The 11,906-nt window shown below is 43.3% G+C and overlaps 1 protein-coding gene across 1 annotated transcript; it reads right to left on the bottom strand.

The window, feature by feature from the left end:
* Positions 1-5,808: 5,808 nt before the first annotated feature.
* On the bottom strand, positions 5,809-11,232 carry LOC123456693 (pyrin domain-containing protein 3-like). The gene is made up of 3 exons (XM_045140749.1): positions 11,121-11,232; positions 7,582-7,978; positions 5,809-5,919 (listed from the first exon to the last, which is right to left on the bottom strand). The coding sequence occupies exons 2-3, from the start codon at positions 7,975-7,977 to the stop codon at positions 5,881-5,883; spliced, it is 435 nt and encodes a 144-aa protein (XP_044996684.1). The 5' UTR covers position 7,978; positions 11,121-11,232; the 3' UTR covers positions 5,809-5,880.
* Positions 11,233-11,906: the final 674 nt, after the last annotated feature.

Raw genomic sequence — 11,906 nt, 5'->3', positions numbered from 1 at the left:
ACTGGGATCCGAAAGAATCTTACAGATGTCCCACTGACCAGAGGAACATTAACCTGGTTCACAGATGGAAACAATTACATTGTAGAAGGTAAGAGGATGGCTGGGGCGGCGATAATAGACGGAACACAAACAGTCTGGGCCAGCAGTCTGCCAGAAGGAACTTCAGCACAAAAAGCTGAGCTCATGGCCCTCACACAGGCCTTACGACTAGCTGAAGGAAAGTCTATGAACATCTACACGAACAGCAGGTATGCTTTTGCTACTGCACACATACACGGGGCCATCTACAAACAGAGAGGGCTACTTACCTCAGCAGGGAAAGAAATTAAAAACAAAGAAAAAATTCTAAGTTTGCTAGAAGCCCTACATCTACCCAAAAGACTGGCCATTATGCATTGCCCTGGCCACCAAAAAGCCAAAGATTTTATCTCAAAAGGAAACCAGATGGCTGACCAAGCGGCCAAGTAGGCTGCCCAGGGGGTCAACCTTCTGCCCATAATTGAGAAACCAAAAAACCAAAAAAGTGAGCAACGATATACCCCAAGTGACTGGCAAGAAGTCAGAAAGTTGGGCCAGTTCTCTGAAACTCCAGAGGGGGCCTGTTTTACCCCAGAGGGAAAAGAGATTCTACCTCAAGCAAAGGGACTAAAGTACGTTCAACAAATACACTGCCTAACCCATCTGGGAGCCAAACATCTACAAAAACTGCTGCAGACGTCTCCTTACCATATTCTGAGGTTGCCAGAGATAGCTGGCTTAGTAGTCAAACATTGTGTACCTTGCCAGATGGTCAATGCTAATCCCTCAAGAATGCCTCCTGGGAAGAGGCTAAGGGGAGACAGCCCAGGTGCTCACTGGGAAATGGACTTCACCGAGGTAAAACCGGCTAAATATGGTAATAAGTATTTACTAGTTTTTGTAGACACTTTTTCAGGATGGGTAGAGGCTTATCCTACCAAGAAAAAAAACCTCAACCGTGATGGCTAAAAAAATACTGAAAGAAATTTTCCCAAGATTTGGGATACCCAAGGTAATAGGATCAGACAACGGTCCAGCCTTTGTTGCCCAGGTAAGTCAGGGACTGACCAAAGTATTGGGGATTGATTAAAAATTACATTGTACATACAGACCCCAAAGCTCAGGACAGGTAGAAAGGATAACTAGAACCATTAAAGAGACCCTCACCAAATTGACCGCAGAGACTGGCGCTAATGATTGGATAGCTCTCCTACCCTTTGTGCTCTTTAGGGTTAGAAACACACCTAGACAATTTGGACTGACCCCCTATGAATTGCTATATGGGGGGCCTCCTCCACTGGTAGAAATAACCTCTATACATAGTATTGATGTGCCACTTTCCCAGCCTCTGTTCTCTAGGCTCAAGGCGCTCGAGTGGGTGAGACAACGAGCGTGGAAGCGACTCCGGGAGGCTTACTCAGGAGAAGGAGACTTACAGGTCCCACATCGCTTCCAGGTGGGAGATTTGGTCTTTGTCAGACGTCACCGCGCAGAAAACCTTGAGACTCGGTGGAAGGGCCCCTACCTCGTCCTACTGACTACTCCAACGGCCGTAAAAGTTGAAGGAATACCCGCCTGGATCCATGCATCTCACGTCAAGCCTGCTCCGCCACCGGGCCCCGAATGGCAAGCCGAGAGGACAGACAATCCCCTTAAACTCAGGCTTCGCCGTGTGGCTTCTCCTTCTCCAGCTAGGTGATGCCTCCAATCCCCATGCCCCCCAAAAGTTGACTTGACAAGTGCTTTCTCAAATGGGGGATATAATATAGACTACAACTAGGGAAGCGCCCCCCTGGACTTGATGGCCTGTCCTGACCCCAGACATCTGTGCCCTGGTAGCCGGGATAAAATTTTGGGATATCCCAGAGCTCACCCCAGAGAAGGTCTCTAGAGAAGTCCACTCTCATGTGGCAAAGCAGGCACTCACACAAGGGGTCATCTCCCAAGGTCAATATATGGCAGACAACCCGGGGTGCAGCTCTGGGCCAACCCAACGTAAGTTGCAGCATACCCCATTTTATGTCTGCCCCCGAACTTCTAAACGAAGTTATGGAGGGACAAAAGAGTTCTACTGTAAACACTGGGGTTGTGAAACTACAGGCAATACCTACTGGCACCCAGCTTCCTCCTGGGACCTGATTACTGTGCAGGAAGGATTAGATGGGAAACAAGCAGTTCCTCTCAACATCTCTTTCACGCCCCAAGGTCGAGCGTCCCGAGATTGGATAAAAGGAAAAACTTGGGGACTCAGGTTTTATATGACAGGATGGGATACGGGCCTAACCTTTACTATGCAACTTAAGATAGAGCCTCCCACCCCAAGACCAGTAGGACCTAATAAAGTTTTGGTAAAACAGGGACCCCCTAAAATGACATTACCCAAGCTCCCACCCACAGTGGCAACTAAGACCCATCACATAATAACTGCTAGAACCCCTTTGACTAGCCCACTCTCGGAAGCCCCACACGGGACAGGACAGAGGCTCTTTAGCCTAATCCAAGGGGCCTTCCTCGCCATAAATGCCACCAACCCCAACATTACCTCTGCCTGCTGGCTTTGTTTATCCTCAGGACCACCCTACTATGAGGGGATGACGACTATGGGAGAGTTTAATATAACTAAAGAACATAATAGCCGATGTTCATGGGGGACCAAAAACAAGTTGACTCTCCCCGAGGTCTCAGGAAGGGGGGCATGTATAGGGAAGGCCCCCCCATCCCACCAACATCTTTGTAATGTTACTCTGACCTATAGTCAGCCTTCAGACAACCAATATCTCGTGCCAGGGTATAACAGGTGGTGGGCATGTGATACTGGGCTGACTCCCTGTGTTTCTACTTCAGTTTTTAACCCATCCAAAAATTTCTGTATAATGGTCCAGCTTGTCCCCCGGGTTTACTACCATCCTGAGGAAGTAGTCATCGACGAATATGACTACCATCCCACCCGATCCAAAAGGGAGCCTGTAACCCTTACCCTAGCAGTCATACTTGGCTTAGGGATAGCCGCCGGTGTGGGGACAGGGACCACAGCCCTGGTCACGGGACCGCAACAATTAGAAAGAGGGCTTGGTGAACTACATGCTGTCATAAATGAGGATCTCCAAGCTTTGGAGAAATCTGTTAGTAATCTAGAGGAGTCCCTGACCTCCTTATCTGAAGTGGTCTTACAAAACCGGAGGGGATTAAACTTACTATTCCTAAAAGAAGGTGGATTATGTACAGCCTTAAAGGAAGAATATTGCTTTTATGTAGATCACTCAGGAGCTATCAGAGACTCCATGAGCAAGCTCAGAAAAAGACTAGAAAAGCGTCAAAGGGAGAGGGAAACTGACCAAGGATGGTTTGAAGGATGGTTTAACAAGTCCTCCTGGATGACTACTCTGCTTTCCACCCTGATGGGACCCCTAATGGTTTTGCTCCTGATGCTTTCAGTTGGGCCTTACATACTTAATAAGATTTTTACTTTTGTTAGAAAACGAGTGAGTGCGGTCCAGATCATGGTACTTAGACAACAATATAAGGGCCTTCAGAGCAGAGAGGAAGATTATGTCTAGTCTTTCCAAGTTCTAGGATTAGAACTATTGACAAGAGAAGAAGTGGGAAATGAAAGGCCCAAGAACTCAGAAGCTTAGAAATACTATCACGCTCCAAAGGGAGCTTAAGCGGGCCCCCTGCATATCTCAAACTCCAGGCTTTACTCTCTGTTAGAAGCAAGTAAAAAATCCCTCTTCTCATTATATCAGAGCCCACTCCTAATATAAAACTAGGTAAAAAGGGCATGAGATAGCCCTCAAGGATGGGAAATAAGTAATAAAGTAAACCACTTATTTAGTTTCTGTAAATAGCCTGCACCATAAGCCTTAATAGCCCACACTGTAAGCCTTAGTAGCCTTAATAGCCCACACTGTAAGCCTTAGTAACTTGCACCATAAGCTGTAGCAGCCTGCCTCAGACCACCAAGGCCATAGGAGGCTGATACCATACTCTGTTACCCCCACCTAAGGAATTGCACAAGTGCTGACCCCCAAGGTCACAGGAGACTGGTACCACACTCTGCTACTCCCACCTAAGGACCTGCGCAAACGCTGACCACCAAGGTCATAAGAGAGTGATTGGTCCATGAGGGGCTTGAGCAAAGTAAACTAATTGGCTTAGAAACTGTGGGGTGGCACAAACTGACTGGCTAACACCCTGCAGGGGCTCCTGATATTAAATAATGATTGGTCTAATACACAGGCTTTGTTAGAAACCCTATAAAAACTGCCCTGTTCCTGCGTTCGGGGCTCTGCAGTCCTCTACCCTTGTGAGGTGTGTGACTGTGGGCCCCAGCGCGCTTGGAATAAAATCCTCTTGCAGTTTGCATCAAGACCGCTTCTCGTGAGTGATTTGGGGGTGTCGCCTTATCTGGGCAGAGCGTGGGGGACCCCCCTGCGGGGGTTTTTTCCTACAATAGCTGGTGCGCAAACAGCCTACTGGTACCCCTCGTCCTTGGAGCACAAGGCTGATTGGTAAAGAATCTGCTCTGCCCTCAAAGTTAATAAAAGAGGAGGTACTCAGTCTGACTTCTGAATCCTGAGCTCCGCCTATGTGCACAGAATCATTGGTTAAGATTTTAATAGGCTCCTGATCCAACCAAACCACAGGCTGTAACAAAAGGGGTTAGAAACATATGCCCAATAGGGAATTCCCTGAACTTCAGCCGGCGCGGAGAGCAGGGACAAAAATGCCACAAAATACATGCAAGCAGTCAGGGGTTTTCCCTGGCTGATTATTTGCCGGGGTCCAGCCCTGGCTTGAAGGAGGGTCCCCGAAGAGAGGTGTGAAAGGGAGCAGCGAAATAACGACTCGAAGTCAAGTTCTGGTGCAAGCTGACAGGCTAATGCTGAAGGCAGCTGAGTTTTTCTATCTTTTTCTTTCTCTCTTTTTCTCTTCCTGCCACAGCTCTTAGCCTCAGTCTTTTATTTTCTGATCACGTCATGCAAGAACAAACTTCAAGAAAGGTACAATTTTACAGAATTCACAGAAACTTTTTGTTATTCCTTATCATCAAACAATCCCATAATTATTTACCTCAAGTAAAGTCGTCAGGCCCCTGTAATGATTAACTGTTTTTACATTTTCCCCATGTATGTGCGGTCAAGCACTTGTGATTTCCTGGACTTCTACTTTCAATTACTTTATTAAAGGTGAGAGGCAAAACAACCACAAATGGGGCTTCCCATCATTAATCACTGATCCAACAGATGCATTTATCCTTTAATTATTTATTTTGAAGTTTCCTTTTTACGTCCCTCCAATACTTAGACTTTGGTCCCCCCTTGAACTATTTCTGACTTCGGTTGTTTTTCTGTAAGGATTCCTGGTAAAGAGTTGATTGCAATTGCCACCATTTAGAAGAATTAGTCATATAACAATGTTGACGTTGTTCCAGGAGGTTCATTGTTTCCTCCTAAGTTTACTGTACTCCACGCCTGACTTTCTTTAAGGCCTTTAAAGAAAACAATTATCTTTGACCCATTTTCTTGTTTTTCCAATTCTATGCCAGAGCCTCTTTCAGATACATTGACCAACACTTTACAGACAACAATTTTTACTGGAAAAGTAAACTTAGAGATTGGGACACCAAGTGAAAGACAGAGAAAGACAAACATTATACAGAAAACCACATATTGCTGTGGCGTAGAGAGCCAAAGATTTTTCTATAGAGGGGCCACATTGGACTTCAAGGAAGAGACAGCTGGGCTGGAACTGTGTCAAGCAGCTCTTCAGCGCTTGCTTCCTCATGATCTGAAATGGCATGCTTGCCGTCTCCGGCATCTCCCCCTTTTTGTTTTAATTGAATGGCTCGAACATCCACAGTTAATGCTGAGAGCGAGTGGCAGAGTTGTCTGAAGATGACTGGGAGAAGAAAAAGAAGAACAAGAACAAGACCAGCAATGATACAGATGTTAAATAATAAATTGCGCCAGGAAGTGTTGGAAATGAAATCAGTAACTGCAGAAGCAAAGGCTGTAGAAACTTCCTCTAGAGAGGCAGATCCTACATGAGAATTACTAATATCTGAGATCTTTTCATGTAAAAGATCTATATCCATAGTCAGCCGAGAATTGTTCCAAAGGCCTTGTAGATGGGATTTAACTTGTGACCAATCATGTTCAGAGTCATTATAGGGCAGTGGAGTAACACATATCCATTTAAATAATGAGTGGCATTGCACTGACAGTCTAATTTTTAGGTTTTCAATTTCATTTCCTATAAAGAGGACTGCCTCTTCCAAAGCATTGAGTCTATCCTGTATTCCTCTATCTATATTTTCCTGAATCATAAGTGCTAGACTGACATTCTTAGAAAGCTGATTAACATGATTAGCAGTATGTATTTCTTTTACCAAGGATGTAGTTGAGAGAGCAAAACTTGAAATAATTCCAATTAAGGCTGTAATACCTAAAATTAAAGTTGCTACAAATCTTTTGGGGCGTGTGATCAGAACTGTAGCTCTATGGAGAGCTTCAATCCCAGGATTAGAAAACCAATTTCCAGTAATATTTACTGGCAGCATAACATATGGAGGTTGACGTAAAATCAGGAAAACATCCTTAGAAGGTTCCGTGATACAATTAGAGAGAATACAATTAGAACAAGAAACATGAAATATCCCATGAGAACTTTGTTGCAAATAAAAGTGGCCCTTCATTCCAGGATGAATAGTGGAGAAAGGGGCAGCCACACAAGCCGTCACAGGGGCAGAGGTTTGTATAACTGTCCCCCGGGGTCTGATTATAGTGACTTTATGGGTGGCTGCAAACAGTCTAAAAAGATCCAATTGTACCGGGAAGTCCTTTTTTCCCCCGTGTTTGAGGACGAAATGAGGGTGCAACCCAACCTGGACTATACCAAGCACTTGCCCTAACAGTAGGCATAGTATTGTCTCCTTGTATATATTTTGCTTGTTTTAAAGTCTGTGTATAGTCATGGTCTGGGCTACTGATTGACCAATCCAACAAGGACAGAGAAGAATTAAAAGGAGAATATTTAACAGTTTTAGTAGGAAAACCACATGAAAACCATTTTGGGTACCCTGAGGGTGGTATTTTTTTCCCAAATGGAATCTAAATCTGTACTGTTTTGACAAGCAGGTAACTTTTTGGGCAAGGCTGTAGGCTCTATCTCGTAAGCAGAAGCATTATACATTTTTGGGAGATATAACTTAAGGAACCATACATCTCGTTGCTCCTGTCCATCATCCCCTCGGGTATTAGTAGGAGGAGTAGGGGAGTCAGCAATTAATTGATGTTCAGCCAAAGGAACACAGCCAGACATATCCTTATTAATAGAGAAGCAAACAGGAAGAATGTCTGACATGTCTGTATAACTAAAATTGTATTTAGTCTTTTGTTTCAAATAAGAATTACTTTCTCCTCCCAATAAATTGGTGTTATTAGTAGTGACCTTAATAGGTCCAAAATCCCAAGTAGCAGGATGAAACATTGGAGGGTCTGGAAGATAGGCCCAATAGGACATATCTGTAGCAACAACAGGAAAGAGCGAGAGACACCATACCTCAGCAGCCAAAAGTGAAAGCATAGCAACAAACAGATTCGGCGCCGAGGGCGGTAGATGAGCTGCAGCCACCAAGGAGTGAGCTCCTTCAGCCAGCGCCTTGAGTTGTCCCCAGGATGGCATCACACCGCTGCGAGTTGCTGCTGATCTAGGAACACGCTGTTGCTGTTGAGGTGAAAGCTGAAAGTGGACGAAAGCTGTAGTCAAAGTACTTTCTTCCATCTCCTCTGCGGAAGCTGGAGTCGGAGCCGATGCCGTGATTTTAGTTTGATGAATTGGTGTCACAGGAAGGCGCCGTGGACGGCGGCACGGTCTGCTCTTTCTTTTCAGACTCAGAGCTGGAGGCCCTGAAAGGCCGAATGAGCCTGTCAGGAATCCAGATTGGTGACTCGGCATCCTGTGGAAAAACACAAGCATAGCCTCGCCCTGATGTTAAAAGGGGGTCTGGCCCCTTCCATGTAGAGGTCAAAAGATCCTTCCACATGACTAATGGTTTAATATTACAATCAGAAGCTTCCCAATGCCTTTCAATAGCAGAATGACCTTTACTATCTTTATTAAGAAAATTAAGTGTAAATAAGGCATGATTTAATAAGTGATGAGGAGAGGAATAGGGGAAATCCCCAGAGCGGAGTTTTTCAATTTGACCCTTAAGCTGTTGATGAGTTCTCTCTATAATAGCTTGTCCTTGTGGATTGTAAGGGATTCCTGTAGTATGTTTAATGGAAAACTGCAGGCAAAAAGTTTTAAAAGCTTTACTAGTATAAGCAGGAGCATTATCCGTTTGTAAGTGTTGAGGCATCCCAGCAATAGAAAAACAGTGGAAAAGGTGCTGGACTACATCTTTATATGCTTCCCCAGTCCGAGCTGTTGCCATTACAAGATGGGAAAAGGTATCTACAGTTACATGTACAAAAGTTAATTTTCCAAAAGGGGCATAGTGAGTAACATCCATTTGCCATAAGTTTCCAGCTATGAGCCCTCTGGGATTAACTCCCATTGGAAGGGAGGGAAATGACTGAGGACAGACTTTGCAATTTTTAATAATCTGCCTGGCAGTCTCTCTAGAAATTCCAAATTGCAAACGTAGTGCTTGTGAGTTTTGATGGTGGAGGGCATGGGATTGAGTAGCCTCAGCAACAGGATCTAATAATGTCATAACTCTCGTCAGAGAGTCAGCATATGCATTTCCTTCACTGAGAGGACCTGGAAGGACAGTATGAGCTCTAATATGGCACACATAGTAAGGTTGAGTCCTGATTTGTACCAAATTCTGTAACTGGATGAGCAAATTATTAATTTGAGTACGATCATCATTTATCATTGCAGTTTCAATAACAGGAAATAGTCTTGACACAAAGTGAGAATCAGTGTAAAGGTTAAAGGAAATATTCATAAGAACTTTAAAGGCCATAATAACTGCATAAATTTCAGTTTTTTGTGCGGAAGAAAAGGAAGTCTGTTCCACTTTTATTTCTGTGGGAGTCACGAGTGCAGCCTTCCCATTAGAGGAACCATCAGTAAAAATTACAATAGCACCTTCTATAGGGTCTGAGAATAATTTGAGGGAAAAATAATTTTTTGGCGTGATAGGAACTGTAAAAGTGGGTGCTGGGGTAAATGGAAAAGAATTTGGCCTGGGTAAGCAATTAATGCAATCTGCCATTCCTCAGAAAAGTTAAGCAGCCAATTGAATTGTTCATTATTATAAGGTATAAAAATTTCCTCAAAATCTTTACCCAATATTTCTCTTAACCTTTTTCTTGCCTTCATTATAATTTGAGTAATTAACAAGGAGTAATGAGATAGGATCTTCTTGGGGCTTGAGGGCAAATGTACCCATTCTAGAGGCCCCTCCTGCCAAATCACCCCCGTAGGCATATGTTTAGTGGCTAGAATGATCAATTGACATTTAGAATTTCTAACATATCGTCTTAACTGTTGCTGATTTAGAGCATTGTGAACCAAATTTAAAGCTTCATTAGCTTCAGGAGTTAATTCTCTGGGAGATCTGGGGTTACTGTCTCCCTTTAAGATATCAAACAGAGGCTTCAAATCAGCTGTGGTTAGTCTCAAAAAGGGACGCACCCAATTTATTTTTCCTAGAATTTTTTGAAAATCATTTAAGGTATGTAAGTGTGACAGATCTAATTTTAAGGGTTGATGGGCTACAGCATCACTTTTTATAATTCTCCCTAAATAATTATAAGGGGGTGTTATTTGAATCTTTTCAGGGGCTACCTTCAAACCATAAAAAGCTAGGGTAGAAATCATCTCTTGTAATAGATTTTGTAAGACTCCCCTATCTCTATCTGCAATTAAAATATCATCCATATAGTGAATGATCATAGAAGATTTGTAATTTTTCCTAATGGCTTGCAAGGCCATATCCACAAATTTCTGACATAGAGTAGGTGAATTTTTCATCCCCTGAGGTAGTACTTTCCAATGATATCTCAAAAAGGGTCTTTGTAAGTTTACTGAGGGAACACTAAATGTAAAACGTTTACAATCTTGAGGACTCAGGGGGATGGTAAAGAAGCAGTCTTGCAAATCAATTACAACAAGACTAAAATCTACAGGTATAGCAACTGGACTAGGGAGGCCTGGTTGTAAAGCCCCCATGGTCTCCATAGTGGCATTTATTTTTCTTAGGTCCTGCAATAATCTGCATTTTCCTGATTTCTTTTTTATAATAAAAATAGGTGTATTCCATGGGCTTGTGGATTTTTAACCTCATCTGCATGCTTGGGGAAAATCACAGGGAAACAGTGAGCAACTTCTCCCCCTTCATGGCAGCTTCTCGGGCTGCAGCCATTAAGCAAGAAGTTCTCCCTAGGTTTGGAGGTTTCCTCTTTGGCCTGGCTTTAGGAGGCTTATTAGTAGAGCTCTTAGGTGGAGGCCAGTCAGGATTATGATACTTAGCAGCCTCATCCTCTAGTTCAACTTCTTCTTCAGAATCCAATGATTCATCATCTGAGGTACCTATGTCTGATGCCTGGGCAAGCTGCACCTCGTGTTTGTTTTGAGAGGCAGTTCTAACTCTGGGCAGCAAGGGTAGAGCCTCAGCATCTGACAACTTTAGAGTTTCATAGATAGTGGATTTTGTACTTTTTTCTGACTTTGTAGATGTTGAGTCAGGCAAATCTGCAGCTAAATCATTTCTTAAAGCTTGTTTGATCATAACCCATAGGGTGACAGCATTCTCAGGAACCTCATCATCATCATTAACAAAGAGCCATTTCTTGAGATCCTTTCCTACATTCTGCCAGTTGTCCAGGTCTAATGTCCCCTCCTCTGGAAACCAGGGGCTTACTTTTTGTATAAATTGAATAAATTCTATGAGATTATTTTTCTTAAATTCTATTCCTTTATTCCTTAGCATCTTTCTCAGTATCTTAATGTACATCTGTCTTTCCTTAGATTCTGCCTGTCCCATGTTTTCTTTGATTACTCACCCCTTTTCCCAGCCTTACTCTTTGACCAGGGGGTCTGCAGGTCCCTGGGTGAGATCCGTCCCTAACTGAGCCTCGACTTACCTCAATTCAGGTCCCTGTTCGGGCGCCACTTGCCGGGGTCCAGCCCTGGCTTGAAGGAGGGTCCCCGAAGAGAGGTGTGAAAGGGAGCAGCGAAATAACGACTCGAAGTCAAGTTCTGGTGCAAGCTGACAGGCTAATGCTGAAGGCAGCTGAGTTTTTCTATCTTTTTCTTTCTCTCTTTTTCTCTTCCTGCCACAGCTCTTAGCCTCAGTCTTTTATTTTCTGATCACGTCATGCAAGAACAAACTTCAAGAAAGGTACAATTTTACAGAATTCACAGAAACTTTTTGTTATTCCTTATCATCAAACAATCCCATAATTATTTACCTCAAGTAAAGTCGTCAGGCCCCTGTAATGATTAACTGTTTTTACATTTTCCCCATGTATGTGCGGTCAAGCACTTGTGATTTCCTGGACTTCTACTTTCAATTACTTTATTAAAGGTGAGAGGCAAAACAACCACAAATGGGGCTTCCCATCATTAATCACTGATCCAACAGATGCATTTATCCTTTAATTATTTATTTTGAAGTTTCCTTTTTACGTCCCTCCAATACTTAGACTTTGGTCCCCCCTTGAACTATTTCTGACTTCGGTTGTTTTTCTGTAAGGATTCCTGGTAAAGAGTTGATTGCAATTGCCACCATTTAGAAGAATTAGTCATATAACAATGTTGACGTTGTTCCAGGAGGTTCATTGTTTCCTCCTAAGTTTACTGTACTCCACGCCTGACTTTCTTTAAGGCCTTTAAAGAAAACAATTATCTTTGACCCATTTTCTTGTTTT

This window comes from Jaculus jaculus, chromosome X (assembly GCF_020740685.1).
Source record: "Jaculus jaculus isolate mJacJac1 chromosome X, mJacJac1.mat.Y.cur, whole genome shotgun sequence".
In the NCBI taxonomy this organism is placed as follows: Eukaryota; Metazoa; Chordata; class Mammalia; order Rodentia; family Dipodidae; genus Jaculus; species Jaculus jaculus.
Note: the sequence above shows the minus strand (reverse complement) of the source record. Positions and strands in the feature narration are given on the sequence as shown.

Coding starts and splice junctions, on each gene's coding strand:
- LOC123456693 (XM_045140749.1), bottom strand. CDS start 7,977: ATGCCGAGTCACCAATCTGGATTCCTGACAGGCTCATTCGGCCTTTCA. Junction 5,920..7,581: donor TTTCACTTTTGGCTGCTGAG/GTATGGTGTCTC, acceptor TTCTTCTCCCAG/TCATCTTCAGACAACTCTGC.